General features: G+C 39.7%; 1 protein-coding gene across 3 annotated transcripts in view; it reads left to right on the top strand.

Annotated features, from left to right (window-relative positions):
- The window catches only part of LOC119495379 (inositol polyphosphate-5-phosphatase A), a 169,151-nt gene that overhangs the window by 36,313 nt on the left and 113,932 nt on the right, over nt 1-18,906 (top strand). For 2 of the 3 annotated variants that reach the window (XM_037781770.1, XM_037781769.1), the window contains exon 2: nt 7,484-7,525. In XM_037781770.1, the coding sequence (XP_037637698.1) occupies nt 7,484-7,525 (42 nt within the window). Of the gene's footprint in view, nt 1-7,483; nt 7,526-9,238; nt 9,298-18,906 lie in introns of those variants that run through there. The other variant, XM_037781771.1, reaches the window with a different exon arrangement.

Genomic DNA, 18,906 nt, shown 5'->3' on the forward strand with positions numbered 1-18,906 from the left:
CTGCTCAGGGCCCCAACCTGTCCCAGCATGCATTAGGTACAAGGCAGGTATACCCTGAAGAACTCAAGAGACGAGATGCAAAAGCAAAACTAAACAGAAACTGAAACAAACAGTAAATGGTCCTTATTTAGTTGTGGACCACACTGCCTTTGTGAGCAGCGCATGACGGCTGCCTCACTGAACGGCTGCGACTTGCACGAGTGTGTAATAATCCACAAAAGCCGGTACTCTATTAATTTATGGACCGTGCAAGTCACTGCATTTTCCACACAACACTGTCCTGTAAATATTTCGGAATAATAGCCCTGTGTTAACAAATAAAGGAATTGTCCACAGAAAAAAAGGCTAGAGGGCTTTTATTTTGAAATGGAAACAGGAAGTGTTGAATTCAAAATAAATAATTACTTTTTGTCATGTCTGTGACATATTCTACAGATATAGACAATTAAACTGTAGTAATATTGCTGGTATGATGTCAATATACTGTCAATTTTCATTGTCTATTTTTGCTGTGAACCGCACGCGCCACGCAGAAACAAATAGGCGAGACCTTGAATATCTAGATTTGCCGCAGCCTACACAAAGCCGAGTGGCTGCTCTAACCTCTTAACATGGGCCGGGCGTTAGGGTTTCCTCTAAACAGGCAGCATTAGTCACTTGTATAAAATATCTGTTATACTGTAAGTAGCGGCAGAGAAAAACATCCGATTTGTGTGGACCGTTGAAGAGACTAATCCTCCTCAAATAAATACATGAAAACCAAAATAAATGCTGTATTTCTATTATCTTTTCCCCATCCGTTTCTTTCCTTAATATTCGACTGGCGCTAGAGAGGAATGATAGTCGTTCAAATGGGCCAAGGGGGGTTTCGGTTGCTATTAGATGATCCGACATTGTTGAAGCATACCGACGCCTCCATACGTTATCCTCTTGAAGGATGAAGACCTCTCCCAGGAGCCAGCCTATAGGTCTAATTCAGTGTTATCTCAGAGTGGGTCTGCTCTAATTAATTCCATAATGAGTCTCTTTGATGTGAAGTTACATAAAACACCGAGGGGACACACCTCCGCGTCATCCGGCCTCCATCGAGCCACTGTGGAGGAGATTTGTTAGGGAAAGTGACATCGGAGGCAAACCTGTTGAAGGACACGGGGGCCGGCCAATCAACCGATCCCCCTGCTAATTCTCCAGCTGCTCTCCTTCCTCAGATCCCCTCCCTCAGTCAATGGCCTCCATCTAGGCAGGGTATTATTTTTAGTCAGCCAGTAACCTCCTTTCTAACAGTCTGTCAGCAGGCACACACACAAGCTCCCCATGCACAAGACGATGAGCCATAAGGGTTGCATGCCCCCTTCCTCTGCTGTCTTTAACATCTTTTATCTAGATTTTTGTCTCGGATCTAGCAGCTTTTTATTGTAATTGATTAGGGTGTTTGCGTTGGATACGAGGAAATGAAATCCTGTCATTAACACATAATGACTATATTCAGTTGAGCTTGGAACAATATCAAAGCAGTGAAGGGGTTCTCTTTGAAAAGATGTTTTTGTGAGCTGTGGTTGTTTGGAGAAGCATTCCTGCTCGTAAAAGCCATCGCAGATTTATTGTCTCATTTTGCATGGCAAATGAGGTGGCTATGATTTGGAAAAGGGATCCATTTCCTCTCATCATGCTTAGCTCATAGTTTTTCTACACAAATTGGACATGTCTCATTGATAATGTACTTGAAAGGGTGATTTTTATTCGGCTCTCTAATAGGCCATTCTGACAAAGTCACAAGGCGTTTTAGAAGAGTTGATGAGGTGAGACGAACAAAACAAACAAGAAGACAGCTGAATGGGCAGAGCGTGATGACACTGCTAATGTGTTTTTGGTTACTTCGGGTTGACGTCACGGTGACTACGTCCACTTCTTATATACAGTCTATGCTTCTGAGACACCCATACCAAAAGTTTAAAGCTGCTATAATCAGTATTTTTCTATCACCAATAGGCCGCCCCTTTAATCTAAAATGATATACAATTTTCATTCGATTGTACACAACCATGCTTGAACGTTTTCTTCCTTGTTGCTTTGTTTGGTGTAGTACAGTATTCGATATTGGCACAGAATGTCAACCTTCAGCTGCTTCCATTCAGAAATGCTCCTCATCTTCAGCCCACTTCATTCAAACCAGTGTGTCAGCCACTCCAGATAAAAGCATCAACCTCGTGCCATTCAAGTGTGTTACTGTACATGTTAAGATACGTGTTCTATTTTCAGTCACGTGTCTGATTTGCTTTAGATCGAGGTGCGCTTGTTTGTGTGTCAGAGACGGAAAGAGATATTAGGGCCGTACTGTACCTTGGTTTATAGTTGTTCCTCAAATGCCGTTTTTTATATCTGTGGTCGACCTGCGTGTGTCTGATATTAGTGCCAGGTGTAACCAAGCAACCGTTGCTTTTTTAAGACTCCTCATCTCCACTCTCTTCTTTTCAATTACGGAGGTTGCGTGCTGCAGAGCGAAGTTGTTTTTAACTGTATTTTTTTTGAGAAAGTGAGAGCTGAGCACGATTGCTGGGAGGTGGAAGAATAGCAATATTGCTGAGAAGGATGAAGCAAAAATAACAGCCAGCGGAGACGGAAGGACGGACAAACATAGAGATCAGCCTAATGAAAATATTGTAGTTGAAAGAGACCAAGAGGAGTGAGGATTAATTTTGAGTAGGTGGAAAAGGAGGAAACCCATGTGGTGGCCATGTGTTCCCAGCAGATCGCCACGGGGGTCTTTAACGGGACGGGCCTTGACGTAATTTCCCTACCAGGCTCAGTTTAAACGGCCTGCTGTAATACCAAGATGGGTTGAGGAATGCTACTACACTATTAGCCAAAGAATGCCTCACTGAAGACCCATAATGGGAAGAACAGTATGTGCACTTGAGGTCACGACCTCTGAGACTCTGAGGCAGCCTGAAGGTCGTGACCTCTGCTCAACTGGTAGAGCTTCATTCTTGTTACTCTTTACACCAGCAGAGCCACATTCACTATTAAGCCAAATTTAAAACGAGCATTCGCTGCTGTACGCTTGGCATAAAATTGTCAGCAATAAAAGAACATGCTGCTGACGTTCCCACTAGTATGTAGTAACGGTTGTCTTGTGATGATAATCTAGTGAGAGGTAACTTCTCAAAAAACATTAGCACACAACTTTTAACTCATCACTTCCTGTTGACAGCAAGGCCACCACGCCTTACACTGCACTTTAATTTTAGCAAATGGGGCAATTTACTTTGCGTGCAGCCGATTAGACTGTTATGAGGCTATTAAATAGGCGTTAACAGTCGCTATAAGCCTCATAGATGTGGGTCAATAGAGGCCTACCACACCCAATATTAGGTTTTATCATCTATTCACATGGTAGAGAGGTCACCGAAATTAGGTATAAAAGAACACGACAGCAACCTCTAACTGTTTGTGTTGCCTAAACCTAAAGAAGCCTTTTTGTTTGTGTTCAAAACGTTTCATGCAGTTTTACTTGTTAGAATGTGTTGCTTTTTGAAGTTTCACGTTCATCTTTACAGCGTAGTAGACTATTGACCCACATCTACGGTGCTTATAGTGACCGATAACGCCTTTTTAATGTCCTGATAACAGTCACATTGGGTCCAGGTTTAGGTTTCAGGCAGTACAATCAAATCACACACAAACACAAAAAAGAATACTTTCTCACATATGTCTAGTGGTGTTCAGTCATACAGATACTTGAGCTTTTTTTCCTGCTTGTGAAATTTACGTCGTCCACTCCAGTAAAATGGAGCTGGTTATATCCTCTGCACGCACCACTGTCGGTACATTTCAAGGGGACTATTCATGCTGTAGAAAGTAGGTTCAATACAAAATGTTTGCAGGAAGGTCTATCACCTGCATTGCACTGGGCTGTATAAGTTTCATATGTTGACACATAACCTCAGCACATAAATGTGAAAACAGCTGCATTGCTTGACACTATTAGTGATAACTAAAAACTGTTTTTATGATTTGGATAAACAGACCCAGAAGATACATGTACGTGTATATTTACTTAAAGGTGTACCCTCGTACCATTTCACCATTTTCTGACATTTTATAGACCAAACAACTAATCGATTGATCGAGAAAAAAATCAACAGATTAATCGACAATGAAAATAATTGTTGTTAGTTGCAGCCCTAGTAGAATTTCACTTCCACTCAGAGTGACACCACATTTTGGCGAGCATGCCCAGCTACAGCGCTTTGCATTGTATTTGTTAAATTCAAAGATTGGCCATTTGCAATCAGCATCTTGTCACAAGATACCTACAGTCAACGCCCAAAGACAGTGTTGTGATGTTGTCCTAGTTAACAGAAGAGTGTTGGTAGGTGGAAAGTTTTATCGTCAGATCAAACTGGAAAGGAAGAGATATATTGTCATATTGAAAGTCACATTTCTGTCCAGTGTTGAGTCAGGCAATGCAAAGGCAATGCATGTGATTAAAAATGTAAAGGAGGGTTAGCTAGGTGAGCTCAAAACAAATTTGACGCTTACTCTTTTCTCATGGTTTGGAAACATCGACCCATATTTCATAAGAGTGGACACAACCTATTGATGCGTTGCTGATATGCCTATCAAAAGCAAGTGCAAGGACACTTCAGATCTACCTTTATAAGGGCTGGTATTTTAAATAGATATCCACTAAAACCCAAACAGAGTCTCTCAGCTCCCCACGCGGTCTCAAAAGTAGGCCATGGACTGATAAAACCGAGGCATGGGCAGAGAAGAGCGAGGAGGTGGAGAGAACTAAGCGAGTGAAAGTGCCAGCGGAGGAAGAGGAGGTGTACGTGGAGGAGAGGCTGGGGAGGGTTTGGGTTTATTTTTACCTCTCTGCCAGCATAGTCCCACTTTCTAATTAGCTGCAAATTAACTTCTGATGCGCTGAGGGCGGCTGGAAAGTGCCGTGGCTACAGATATAAACTCAGTTCGCCCTCCCTTCCCTTCTGCTATTAGCCCTTCTCTCCGGGGCCCAGGCCTCCGAGGGCCCGCCGGTCCTCCTCTGAGTCGCAAGGCCGACATCTGTCACATCAGAGACGGGTCAGCCTAAATCTGAGCACCATAGAAAGCTCTGGATGAATATCTACACGAGCAAGCTGCTGTAGCTGTTCTCTCTGCTCCACGTGGAGTTGATCTAGGACACATATTCCCCAGATGAGATACTTAAAGACTTGTTTATAAAACTGTCAACAGTATGGGTTTTATTGCCTCATTTCCATGGTCACCCCTCCGTCAAGTTGCTGCAAACGGCCACTTTGTGCACTTGGAGGGAGATTTTTGAGAGATTAAATTCATCGCCTTTGCACCTCGTGAGTGTCTGTGTGATATGAGTGTGATACACAGGAAACCTTTGAAATAGAGAGCGCTGCTAACAGTGGTCCTGGGAGAAACAACCAATGGAAAGAAGCTAAAAATATCTGCACGATTCGTCAAGGGCTATAATTTTACTGGATGGTATCGTCACTGTGATCACTTCAGAGGATTAGGATCTAAACTTGAGAGACAGAAACATCTTTTAAATGCGGTTTTGGTGCACCATTTGCCTATAAGCCAACACTCTGCATGATGCACACAACAAACCATCAGCAGCAACATACACCTGTCAGTCTCACTTGTCAATGTAAACTTATGTGACCCTTTATAACAATACCAGGATGGTCAGGTGGGAACTCCCTGGTTTGGACCTTTCTGTTCCTCTGTCTGCCCGTCTCCGTCTGGCTCTGTCTTTCTCTTCCTCCATCTATGTGACTAATGACAAGGTCCAGTGCTTATGTCCTTATATAGACCTATGCTCTGTCTGATCTGGCTGAGGCTGGGACCATGGTGCACGCACACACGCACACACGCACACACGCATGCACGCGCACACACACACACTTGGTGAGTCTTGAGATATTTAGGTGCCCCTGGAAATGTCAATGTATATCATTCATAAGATCTTAATTAATCTGTTATCTGTGTAAAGTACTGTATACAGATGGTCTATTTTGAACTCCCATATTCGAGACAGCACAGGAATAATTTGCACTTCATGCCTTTTTTTTCTAAAACACATTTTTGCCATTAATTCCTACTTTAATAATAGAAGAATAGTTCATTTTGGGGAGAACACTTAATGCTGGGACATACGACTGTTGAGCCGATTATGAATATGATTTGTGGTCTGTTCAAGACTGGTTGGCGGAGGCATACAACTGCAAAGCGATAATTTTAGTTTGGACCTTGTAGCCATTTCAAAATTCCACTCATTCTGCTTTAATCAACGACTGAGGAGTCGGAAGCCGCCTGCGTTCAGCTAACGCTAATGTTACTATTTCATGCAATGTCAGACGTCACGTCATGTCACGTCACGTCACGTCACGTCACATCACGTCACGTCACGTCATGTATGTATGTGTACTAGTCTTCAGGTTTATCTCAAGCTTTAGATGATGTCTAACACCAATTAATCAGATATCAACTGTGTATCAGGTTGACGTTGCTACTGATTTGACATCCTCATTCAAACTACCCTGAGACATTTTGAGAGATTTGTTTTCGGTCACCTCAGTAGACGTATTTACAGTTAAACTTTAGCTTCTTTTTTATCCGAAGAGCGGTTATTGTTATCCTAAAAACTCTCAGGCTCAAGCAGAGCCGTCATTCTTTATTTAGATTCAATGTCAAATACGTCTTATTTGAAGTAAAACCTGTTCATCCTCAAGTATATCATGTGTGTGCAAGTACGATGAGTTAAAGTTAGTGCTATTAAAACTATTATGATTGTTTTGTCAAATAAGATTTTTAGATAGTCGTCATGGCGATGAGGTATTTGCTGTGCTTTGTGCCCTGATGCCATCCAAGGCTACTGCACCTACTTGTGTAATATATGAGGGCTTTATTACAGATACCCGCAGAGCCAGCAGATCCCGTGTATAGTCTTATTATAGACTAGTTTTGTTAGGACAAACTCTCCAACACACACACATACACACACAGAGCTGTTCATCAGACCTAGTTATCGACATAGTGAGATCTCTCCTTAAATGGTAGACTGCCCAGGGCCCTGTCTCTGTTTCCACTGCACAAACCTAAATGCAGTCCAGGTTTGGGAATGGCCTTTTAAAGTGGAGCAGAGAGAGGGAGGGAACGACAGATACAGGCCGAGCAAAAGAAGGTGAGGGAAAGAAAGATGGCGAGAGGCTTGTCGACGCCCTGGAGAGAACACTAACGTGACCCCGAGAGAAAGATACTGTGATTGAAGGAAGGCAACTTCCTGTCAGTAGATGCAACAACAGCATGTGGTTGTACATATACAGTATACTGCATATCTCATACTCACGCACCAATGTGTTTGTTGATCAAGAGAAATCTTACATGTTGTGTGTGAAAAAAATGTGTCTGTTTCGCAAATACTCTTAATTATGACACTAACGTCTCGTCTTTCTTCTCTTTCCAGCCTGAAAATCTACAGAAAACATGGCTGAGGGAGTTTTACCAGGTAGGTGATACAGTCTGAAATATGTAATGATGTCAGTGCAACAAGGTCTTTCAACTGATTCACTGGCACCTCACCTGCTGATCTCTCGATACTCTCACATGACCACTTTACTGCTGCTGAAATGGGAAACTCCTACTTAACATGACTGAGTTAAACACATCATTTACAGTACGATATGCTGCAGACTCCTGGAGTCTTTGTCGGCCAGCTCATAAAACATTACAGTACATGTACAGTATCGCTGCAGGACACAGTCACAGAGTGACGTCTTAGCCCCTGGCTGTAACGTAATGAACTGACTTATGTTGGTAATTGTCATTTTTTAACTGGTATATAGTTTTATCCATGTGTGAGATGGCTGTTACATTTCTTAAACACATTCGGAGATATTTCAAATAGTTTTTAATCTCAATTCTTATCATGTTGGCGCTGGCTAAAACCTCTTTGGGGGAGGCGCCAAAGGCTGCAATGTTGACTCTTGTTTTACTTCTTTTTATATAACTTCTTTTCTTTGCTGCCGAATGTAGTTTTCTTGCCGGCAGCGAGTCGCTTACCAGGAGCTTCAGCCATCTTTGTGTTTACTGTGCCACTAAGCGAGGGCTGTACCTTCAATGTGCAGTACCTTCAAACCTTTCTGTTCTGTTGTCATATTCTACCAAAATGGCCTGTGTTGAATAATAAAATATTATAAATATAATACGCGTTTTCAGTCCAAAATGTGGCTGTTTAAAAAAAAATATGTCTCTTTGCTTCTATATTCTTTGGCTCTACTTCTTTGTCCTCTCATGTTGGACTGAGGGCAAACTGCTACAGTGACTCACTATCGCCTCTCGAGGTACAAGTGGTATTACAAGACAGGACGGGCCGGGACTAGCTGGTTAGCATGCTCATTTCAGTAGATATCACTGCAACATAATACATAGACGACTTTGACATAACGTTAAGACTGTTATTTCTTCACATTCTGTTGATAATGTTCAGTCAACTTTTGGACGTTTAAAATAAACTTCTGGCCATATCTTACACATTGCATCTTTAAAGTGCAGGTGCAACTATTGCAACGTATGTCATCAGAATTGTAACCCACTGATTTTCACATCATCCTTTCTTAGTTTGCTCCATTAGTAGTACAGTGTGAGTACTATTGGCCCAGGCCCGGCACGTGTTTATATAGCTTAAAGTGTTGTCATGGGACTGTGACCACAAACCTTGAGGCTTGTCCACATGATTTGCTTTTTCAGTTGAAGCTCCGTAGATTAAGTCAAGTACAGGCACGTGCTTCCTATAGCTATGTATAGCTATCTATTTTGTAAAGAGAAAATCCAAATCTAGTTGTAACCTGTGATGCACTTGCATTTGGATCAAAAGCTTCAATGCACTTAAGAAGATAAATAAAAGTTTATTTATGTTTTCATAATAAACTGATCCTGTTTGTGAGTCTTTTAAAAAAAAAAAAAATCTTGCAGACTAATGTTATGTTAAGCCGCTGTGATCTTATTCACCTTATTTTCACCCCTCTAAACGCATTGTTTTTACAGAGAGCAAAAGCCCGAGCTCAGTCATGTTTCATATCTTACCTTTTCATCTACATAGGAACCCCTGACTAACCACAACTCTTTCCACTGGGGTGAGGGAAGTGAGGAAGCTAGAGCTCGCAACTGCTGTCTGAAAGTGACAGAGAGAGAGACAGAGAGAGAGAGAGAGTGAGACACCACTAGTTTTGCAATGACAACCAACATTTTGCTTCACAACTCTGGTGTGGTTGTGAAAAGGTAAATTCAGTGTACAAATACATTCTGCAATATGTTTTTCATTATAGTGCCACTTCCAGAGGGCATATTTATGCAGATTAGACCAGTTAAATTTGAAATGAAATTCATACATTTTTGCTAAGAAATCTGTATTGTTCTAGTGTGATTGTAATTAACAAAATGAAAACATCGATACATGTCGTCATCTTTAAAATGCGCCTTTATTTCCAAATTCCCGTAGCACGTATTTGTAACCATTTCCATCCAAGTGCACCTCTTTCCTAAATGTTCAAAAAGTGCTTAAACATGAGAAATGAGGCACTTTATAGTGAACAACAAGAGGTTTATTCTTTTTATTAAAAAGTTTTTGTTTTAATAATCTTTTAAATAAGATTGTTTTTCATTTAAATGTCTGGAAGAGCCCAGGAGGAAAATTGTCAAATCGTATTTTAATTGCTTTTTGTGAGTTTATATAAATGTAACTGATTGTGTTAAATAGGCATATGATGATGTCTCATATAGATCGCAGGCCCCTGAAGTGAATCAAATTGAAATCGTGTTGTGGCAGACTTATATCAGCAAATATTGTTGACCAAATGATTGATATAACATCGTATCGTGATGTATCTTGTGATTTACACCCCCTAGTTGTAATGGGACAGACTTAAATTACTAACGGGTAAAAGTTAATACCATGTGTGCTAATGAATAAAAAAACACATTCTCTAGTGAATGTCAGTAAACTGCTGCCATGGGAACTGCCCACCCCAACAGGCCTGAAGCTGTTTCTACAAATTTATCCTCTTTTGAAAAATAGTATAAAGTTTACATTTCCTTACACAGAAAGTGAGAAGAATTCAAATTTCAGTCCACTAATGTCTCTTCACCAGTCAAAGTCAAACGTGGCGGCACTTGATATATGAACAGATGTAATGACAGAAAAGGAAAGTCGGATATAAACTCTGGAAAAAATAAGATATATAATGAAAGACCCCCAAGGAGAAACACAGGGATGTAGAAAGAGAAGAAGAGACATAGAATGAAATTAGCCGTATCCCTAAATTCATCAGTGAGGACGGCCGAAATTGAGCAATTCTCACAGCGTTACTCAACACCGCTGTCAGGCTAAGTAGCCCAGTATTGATTTGTGTGTCAGTGATAGCAGCGTGCCAGTGCCAACCGAGGGGCATTAGGGCCATGAATGTCTGTAGCCGGATGATGAAGCGCCAATGTCTCGGCAGGCCAAACAGCAGGAGGATCCTACTTGGGTGGCATCCAGGTACACATGCAGACAATTACTCCAAGTCATAGAGAAAAGGGTGAGAGAGAGAGAGAGAGAGAGAGAGAGAGAGAGAAAATCCATCCCTCAGTGAGGTTAAGGAAACACATTTACACTCCTAAGGTGATTTTCTCATCAGGAAGTGGTTTGTCTTACAGCCGTTTTCCAGTTGCAGCTTTATCGTGAACTAGTATCCTGGAATAACTGCATGTGACCCAGACGTTTATTTTCCATGACACCACACCCTAAGATGTGAGCTTATTGCTGAATGAATGAATAACTGTACAGAGTAGTTAGGACTGCTGAAGGAAACATGTTCAGTTAAAGGTGATGTAATAAATAGTCAAATAACATTTCTGGGTACTATATATTACACCAGGGGTTCCCAACCTATTTTCCCTGAAGACCCCTCTACTTGTATCTGAGAAAAGCTGAGCCCCCCTTAAATTTCGTCGAACAAAATCCTCAATTTGAATAAAGTGATTCAGTGTATTAAATGAGTTAGTCTTTGTTAATTAAATCAGCTTTCTTTAATGCATATAACTGGTCAGTTTCGTCAACATAAATAAAGTGATGACGGATTCGCCAAGCGAATGCAGATACATAACATGATCTTTTTTTGTTTACCATAATAGTGTTAGAGCCGAGATAGATTTTGTGTTATTATGGTTAAATAAATGTAATATAATATCTGTTAGATTGCTGCTATACCCACCCCGTTAATATAAGTGCAGGTCTCCCTTGGTGTGTGGCAAGCGGAAGAGCAAATAGTTTTTTTAGCGCATTGAAAATGTTGTTTTTGAAAGGCTAAACGCCAAAAAAATATGGATTGAAACAGAATATTTTGTTTGTTAAAAATTTGTATGAATTTTTGAAATGATTACATCTATCTTTTTTCAATAGTCGGAAACAATCCTACACAGCCACCACTGCAATCTAATTCTACAAATAGTATACTTCTAATAATATTGGTATAGCCTTATCTTTATCTGCAACCGTGCAGAAATACCGGGTTCAAACACAATGTGGCCTATTAAGTAGCAACAAATATATATAATTTTAAATAGTTTTATGTACAGACTTTTGTGTAAATTATCCATGATTTTAGTTATTAATGTGCAAATCTAATTTTGACAACCTCAGAGCAGACAAATCCTGGGGCACCCTCTGTGATCTTTGCCGCCCCTTAATGGGAGGCCCAGACCCCAGGTTGAGAATCACTATATCACACCGTGCCAGTGAGGTAAGGATGCACTGACTATATGTTCATGAACTATTTAGAAAACTTGGATTCAGAGAGAGACACACACTGCTTCACTTTGACAGCGAGGGTTTCTATTCTAGGATGCTACATTATCGCGTTTCTCTACACTTCATTCATAATGTATTAGAGTTTTTTGAGGAAAATGATTTATGTGGGAAGAAGTCAAACACACTGTTTTTGTTTCAAGTGTTCCTAATATAAATGGAGCTCTTCAATGCAGAGAAGTGAGAAAACATATTTTAGTATGCTCAATGTGTGTAAATGCAGGCAAACTTCTCCCTCAGGTAGCATTAATTCTGCATGAGGAGTAGCCGCCTGTGTTTTTGTTGGATCTTAGTGCCTGTATTTGTGCTCGTTACGCATAAAAATATATATTTTTCACACAGAGCTAATTCTGCCGACAGTGGTTGGGGACTAGCTGGAAAAAGTGGTTAGTTTAGACCAGTATGTAAACCAAGTAAATAACTGTCACCTCACTGTCAGGAAAAACACACAGTCTTATTTACTATTCCCAGGAAGCACTGGTCCATTGGTTGTGACAGAAAATATTCCAGACTCACCCTGAACACACACGCAGCCTGACTGCGTCATTCGGTTTAGCCTCAAGTGACAAAACTACTTGCTGTCACATATTCAAATATTGTTGAACATGAAGATTTATACTTCTAGCCCAAAGAGATAGTATTCAGATTATTTTTCAGGTTGTTTAAAATTTGCAACAATACTTGTTAGTACAGTATCTCGGGAACAACTCTGTGGACACGAGGCATTTGAGATGTGTATTTTACTGCAGTACATCTGCAGTCAAATGCTCTATCTGTAATGGATTGCCTCATGTGGGAGTCACAGATTTCCTCATATAAACTGAATATGCATCATACCGATTAAATTTGATGCACGAATGATAACTAAGAAGTCATTATTTAATGCACGATTATGTTTCCTGGAAATTGCTAGACCAATAACTTCCATTAAGTCATCGTTATGTCAACTCAAATCAACAGCAGTTATGTTACTAAGAGCTGAAACATATTATGGCTTTTCTCTTGACTCTAACTTTCTTTCACTCAACAGAAAGTACATTTAGCTAATAGTTTGTATACAGTAGGATTACGAGCAACCAAATCCCGTTTAACGACTCCTACATGATCCTGCTTCCAGTCATGTAATACTGTCCCAATCCAGTATTTAGATTTAGCTAACTAGTACAGCTACACAGTGTACGGCCATAGACTTTATATAAGAAGATGACATAGTCACCATGACGTCACCCATTGGTTTGTGGACTATGGGTTTTGAAGCCCTGAGTTCGGCATTTTGGCCATCGCCATCTTGGTTTTTCGCAACCAGAAGTGACACGACAGTGTGGAGCTAAGTACAACTGAACACTGAATGAGACATTTTTAGGCGACCAAAATGTTACAACTAACTTTCATGAACAAAAAACACTGTGAAAGGGTTAAAGTTGTAAGATGATGACTTGACAGTTAGATGGCTATCTGGCTAAACCAACTCAATTAAAATAGGATTATGTGACATCTTAATAGCTTTGCATTAACCTGCTTGACAGCATTCTGGTGTCCTATGGTGTTCTGTATGTTCTCCTATAGTGTCTTGTACAGTGGAGAGAGGAATGTGGAGATCATCTTGTCCTGGGTACGAGCAAGACACACGGCGGGCCTGCTGATTAGTAATATTAAATAATGTTTGCTTCAGTCTTAATCTAATCGATAGCAACCAATTCAAATATTCCTCAATGAAAGTGGTTTGGGACTAGGAGAAGGTATCACCAGAGGCCCCACGATATGATATTATCACGATACGTAAGTCACAATACAATCTTAATGCGATTTTTAAACATTTTGTGATATGCGATATGAGTATTGCGATAGGATATATTGGGGTATATTGCGATTTCTTACCTTTTTTCAACTGCAGATTATGCAGTTTGTCAACATCTGTTTTATCTAATAAGATACAGTTTTCATTCACATACCTTGAGGCCAGAGGTGAAAATGCCCATGCCAATTTTTCCTCACCAAAATTTTAGCGCAATTTTGGAACGTTATTTAGCTTTAAGACTGAGCCTGTTTCAACCCCTGAAAGACAGAAAAGCAGCCAGGCCCGCCGTCGGATTGTTAAGAGGTTAATAGTTTATATAATAAAAGATTGATACTTGACGTCCGTGTATTGATATAATATTACCACGCAAAATATTGCGATACTGTGCCGTATCGATTTTTTCCCCCACCCCTATTTGGGACATTCATATTTTCCAGTCGTTTTTTATGATTGCTCTCACAACAACTAATCTAAGTCAGTAACACTTTATAATAACCATCATTTATAAATGGTAAATTGATAGTTAATTAAGCTTAGTTAATAGTTATTTTACGTTTAACAAACAATGGCATGATAATTAATAATGTTTACTAATTATTAGTAATGCTATAATTTCTGTTATTTTATCATTAGTTTGTGCAACATGAAATAATAAGTTAATACATTATATTTTGTCTCATAGCTGATAAGAGACGCTAACAATTACATTCGGATTACATGAATAAAGTATTTATTAACAGTTTATTGTTGCACACATTATAACATTTTATATACTATATTAAGTATTTGTTAATAATTACCAAATGATTCGTAAACCTTTAAGAAATAATTTGTAAAACATCTATAAACATTAAATAGACAGATGGGCCAGAAACTAATTGTTAACCATTGACAAAGTATTAACTTTCTATCTAAATGTTTATAGATGTTTCACAAAGTATTCAATAACCATTTAAAAGGTATTATAATCATCAGTTGCAACTTTATAATAGCCATCCAAAAAATGTTTATAGACTCTTCACAAAGCAATTATTAACCATTAACAAAATGTTACAAATATCTTGTCTATCTTTCTACGTAATGTTTATAGATGTTTTACAAACTATTTCTTAAAGGTTTACAAATAATTTCGTAATCATTAACAAATACTTATATAGTATGCAAAATGTTATAATGTGTGCAACAATAAACTGTTAAAATAAAATCAATTTAAGCATGGCTAATACTTAATAAACATTATTAATTATCATTTCTTTGTCTGTTAACGGTAAAATAACTATAACTAAGTTTATTGAATAACTATCAATTTACCATTTATAAATGATGGTTATTATAACGTGTTACCTCTAAATCTATTTTAAAGGGCTTCATCTGCTCAGCTGCAAGTCTCCGTCTTTATCGACGTTGTTTTACTCTTCATTATAATTATTACTTTCATGGGCGTGCCAAAACATGTTGATTGCCAGGTGATTCCAATCTGTATAAGTGCTGTTGTTGTTGGATGTCATTGAACATGTCTGTGTCTGTGTGTGGGTGTAGAAGCATGTCCCGGTTACGGCTGTTGAGGAATTCTGTTTCCATTGTGCAGCAGCCTAGAGGAAGGTATCATATCTGCTGTGATGTGTGCGTAGTGAGAACGAGGGAAAGGAAAGCATGCATGGAGAGAGAGAGAGAGAGAGAGAGGAAGGGAGAGAGAGAGAGGTGTGCCCCTTTGCGAACCGGGCAGGCCTGTAGCCTAATGCCAGCTCTGTGCTGCTGCCGGCTGACGTCATGGAAACAAGCATCAGACTCTGAACTCGACGCGGCTGAGAACAACCGGCAGAGTGAACTACAATCAGCCGCGCTGTGCTGCGCTCGCTCGCTCATCGTGACCACCTTCCGCGCACACAATACACTCTCTGTGTCTTCAGGTCATGAACTCTAAAAATGTGCCTTTCACTGGAAAACCTCGTAGGATATGAAAATGAAAAGCACATTGTGTTTTTGATAAAGTATAGAGTCATGACTTGTACTTTGAGTTGACTTGGCGAGAATCCAAAGGCTGTTTCACACAGGAAAACTTTGATCTCACACCCACTGAATCAGCGCTTTAATCACATCGGAGCATCTACTGTAGTCATCAGGAAACATTTAAGAAAACACTGTAGCACCCCCCCCCAAAATGCTGCATGCATCGCCGCTCCAAGACAACTGTATGCATTCCACACTCGGTCAACTGACTTACAGGCTTGTAAGGAAAGAGCTGTCTCATTTTTAATGAGTCAAAACGAATTTCCCCCGAAGTTCCACTGCAACATCCTGGAGAATAAATAATAAAAGCTGTTAAACTCGCTTTCATTGAGGTGCGACTACAGCAAATGGCATTGTATGAGTTTACCTGTTGGAACCTGCACTTTTCCTACATCGTTATTATATATATTAGGTTGTTTGTTTGCTGTTCTAGCCTTCAGCTATCCAGCACAGTTTGCAGCACAGCAGATCAAGTCTGCAGCTTCAGGGAATTCCTTCAGGAAATAAAATTATTTATTTTGTGACACACCTTGGTCACAGTTCACTAGCGTGTTTGTACCAGCTACTGCAAAACCTGCTACCGTGTTCACTCTTTCTCCTTTTTTAATCTGACCTTGACTCAGTTTGCCGATGCTGTGTTTTCCAGTCGCCTCATACCAACCATTGGCATGGAGCAGTTTAGACCAGTCTTTCCCAAAGACAAATAAATTTGCAGAATTTCTTCCATAGTCTTTTAACACTTATATCTGCAGTACACCTTTGAGCCACATGTATTTATTTGGTCTCATTTATAAAGTATTTAACATGTGTATATGTTTTCAATAACACATGCATAAAACAAAGTTGTGATTTAAAAAAAAGCATATCTCTTCAAAACGGCTGGTTTACCTATTCAAGATACTATAACGTGCTGCTGAAGTGGCTGTAAAAATGGTCAGGAATGTTAAACTCTGCAGTGTTAACTTGTGTAGTTCAGTTTATCTGGGCGGGTGAGACACACTTATCCGCACAAAGATATCTGTAAATGTCTCCTGCAGTGCATTTCGGTAACAATCTTCATCATTTACAGGAATCTACCTCTCAATGTAATCTTTTAGGGGTGTAAAGAAACTGATTTTGACAAGAGCACTTACTCATACATGTAAAACAAAGCTTGCGCTATTACTCATTCAGCTTTTGAATATAAATATCTGAAACGGCAAATTACAGGAAGGAGTGCAGAAACATTCAACAGGCTGGTTGCAGTTAAAGGGTTACACTTATTTTTAACTTCTCTCGCTGCAAAATAAATAGCTTAGTTGTTGGGATGATTTCTTGGGACTTTGGTTTTAGCCCCTGGTTAAATTTTATTGGAGCATATGACACTAAACGAAGTGAAAAAATCTAAACTATGAACTACTATTATTTTGGAGGCACATGATACAATCAGTGACTAAGGCTTTATGCCAGTAAGTCCAATCAAATCCTGTATCAGGAGACTCTCAGCCTGTCTCAGGATACCCCAGTCATTTACACATAAGCAAAGCAGGCTCATTTGCCTGACCCACATGTGTGCAATAGACTGGGTTGAATGGGAATCCAGCGTTGCTGCTGTACTATAAACGGTGCTTTGCATCGCACCGCACTGAATTGAATAATCCCACAGCCACTTTGCATTGGAAACTTCTCTAGACCATCACAGACCGGTGATGGTGTCGGATCCCCACATCCCGTCTTGTGATTTGTAAATTGCAGAAGCACAGTGTTGTAGGTCATCAGATAGTTCATTGATACCCAATCTGTAACCATATCATGGGTCCTGAAACCTGCCTGACATAGATAGTAGTATAAACTCCTGATTGTATCCTGAAAAGCCCCATTTTCCTCGTATTATGTTATCAGAAGATGTTGTGTGAGTGAATCCACAGTTAGACAGTAAAGCTTTGTTGTACGTCAGCTCACAAACTTCTCTCATCCTTGTGATTATTTCCTACCATAGACTATATACCAAAATGTTATAATTAACTTTCATGAACTGAAAACACACTTTGAAAGGATTAAAGTTGTAAAACAAAAATGCGAACAACACCCAGACCGGACAACGCTGTGGTAGTGACCTGTCAATCACAAGGTAGCCACGCCTTAAAGCATACCCTGCTTTATGGTCTATTTGGCTCTAAACGGGACCATAATTTACTGAATGAACATCATGCTGAATATAAGAAGACTTGAAACTAGCGACTGAGACCATAAACTCATGTTTACAATGTTTACTGAGGTAATAAATTAAGTGAGAAGTAGGCTCATTTTCTCATAGACTTCTATACAATCAGACTTCTTTTTGCAACCAGAGGAGTCGCCCCCTGCTGGCTATTAGAGAGAATGCAAGTTTAAGGCGCTTCAGCATTGGCTTCACTTCTCATAACTGGAGGTCGCCGCCTCCAAATAGGAACCATGAAATAGGACTCAGGCTCTCCTGATTAGTCCTCATCAAAGGTCCTCTCTGTCTAGTAGATGATATCTGGTGCACAGTGCTGCTTTTGACCGCTGTACTGGTTTATGAAGATGAAACAAACTGTTAAAACACCATTTATATTCGTTAGCGTAAATAAGGATTACATCAGGATTTAGAAATTTCAATTATCAGCCTAAAAATATCAGTTGTGGCACCAAACCAAACCTGCTTGAACAAAAGTGTCTTGATAATTCCTAATTCTTAGTTCTGACTCATTACAACGTGAGAATGCTGTTAATATGTGTTCTTTAGTTGACTAAATGTCCAGTTGATCATTCACTTAGCTCATCAAATCCAGTTCTTTAGAAGCATTGTTAGCTTATTAACACACTTCCCAGCATGCATTGTATTTGGGTTAAAATCTTACAGAAAGCCTTCTTTTTTAATTTAACTAATTTGATTCAGTGCACACACTTGAACTGTCTTCAGCACTTCCACTTAAACTGATAGTTCAACTACTTTTACTTAAACGTCAACAGACATTTGAACTGAATTTATCTCTTTCTCCTCAACTGACAATGCAAGTGCTTCCATCTTCTGCTCTTCAAGTGACAGTTCACCACTTACACATCAGCTGACATTTGAACTCATTGAACTCCTTTTCAATGGTTATACTTTGACTTTGAACACTTCAAACCCTTTCAGGTCTTCAGCTTTGAACATGAAAAAAAACCCTCAATCAGCTCTTCTAAATCCAACAACGTTCACTGTTTATACACAATTTATTCCTGTACAACTGCT

This window comes from Sebastes umbrosus, chromosome 10 (assembly GCF_015220745.1).
Source record: "Sebastes umbrosus isolate fSebUmb1 chromosome 10, fSebUmb1.pri, whole genome shotgun sequence".
Taxonomy (NCBI): domain Eukaryota; kingdom Metazoa; phylum Chordata; class Actinopteri; order Perciformes; family Sebastidae; genus Sebastes; species Sebastes umbrosus.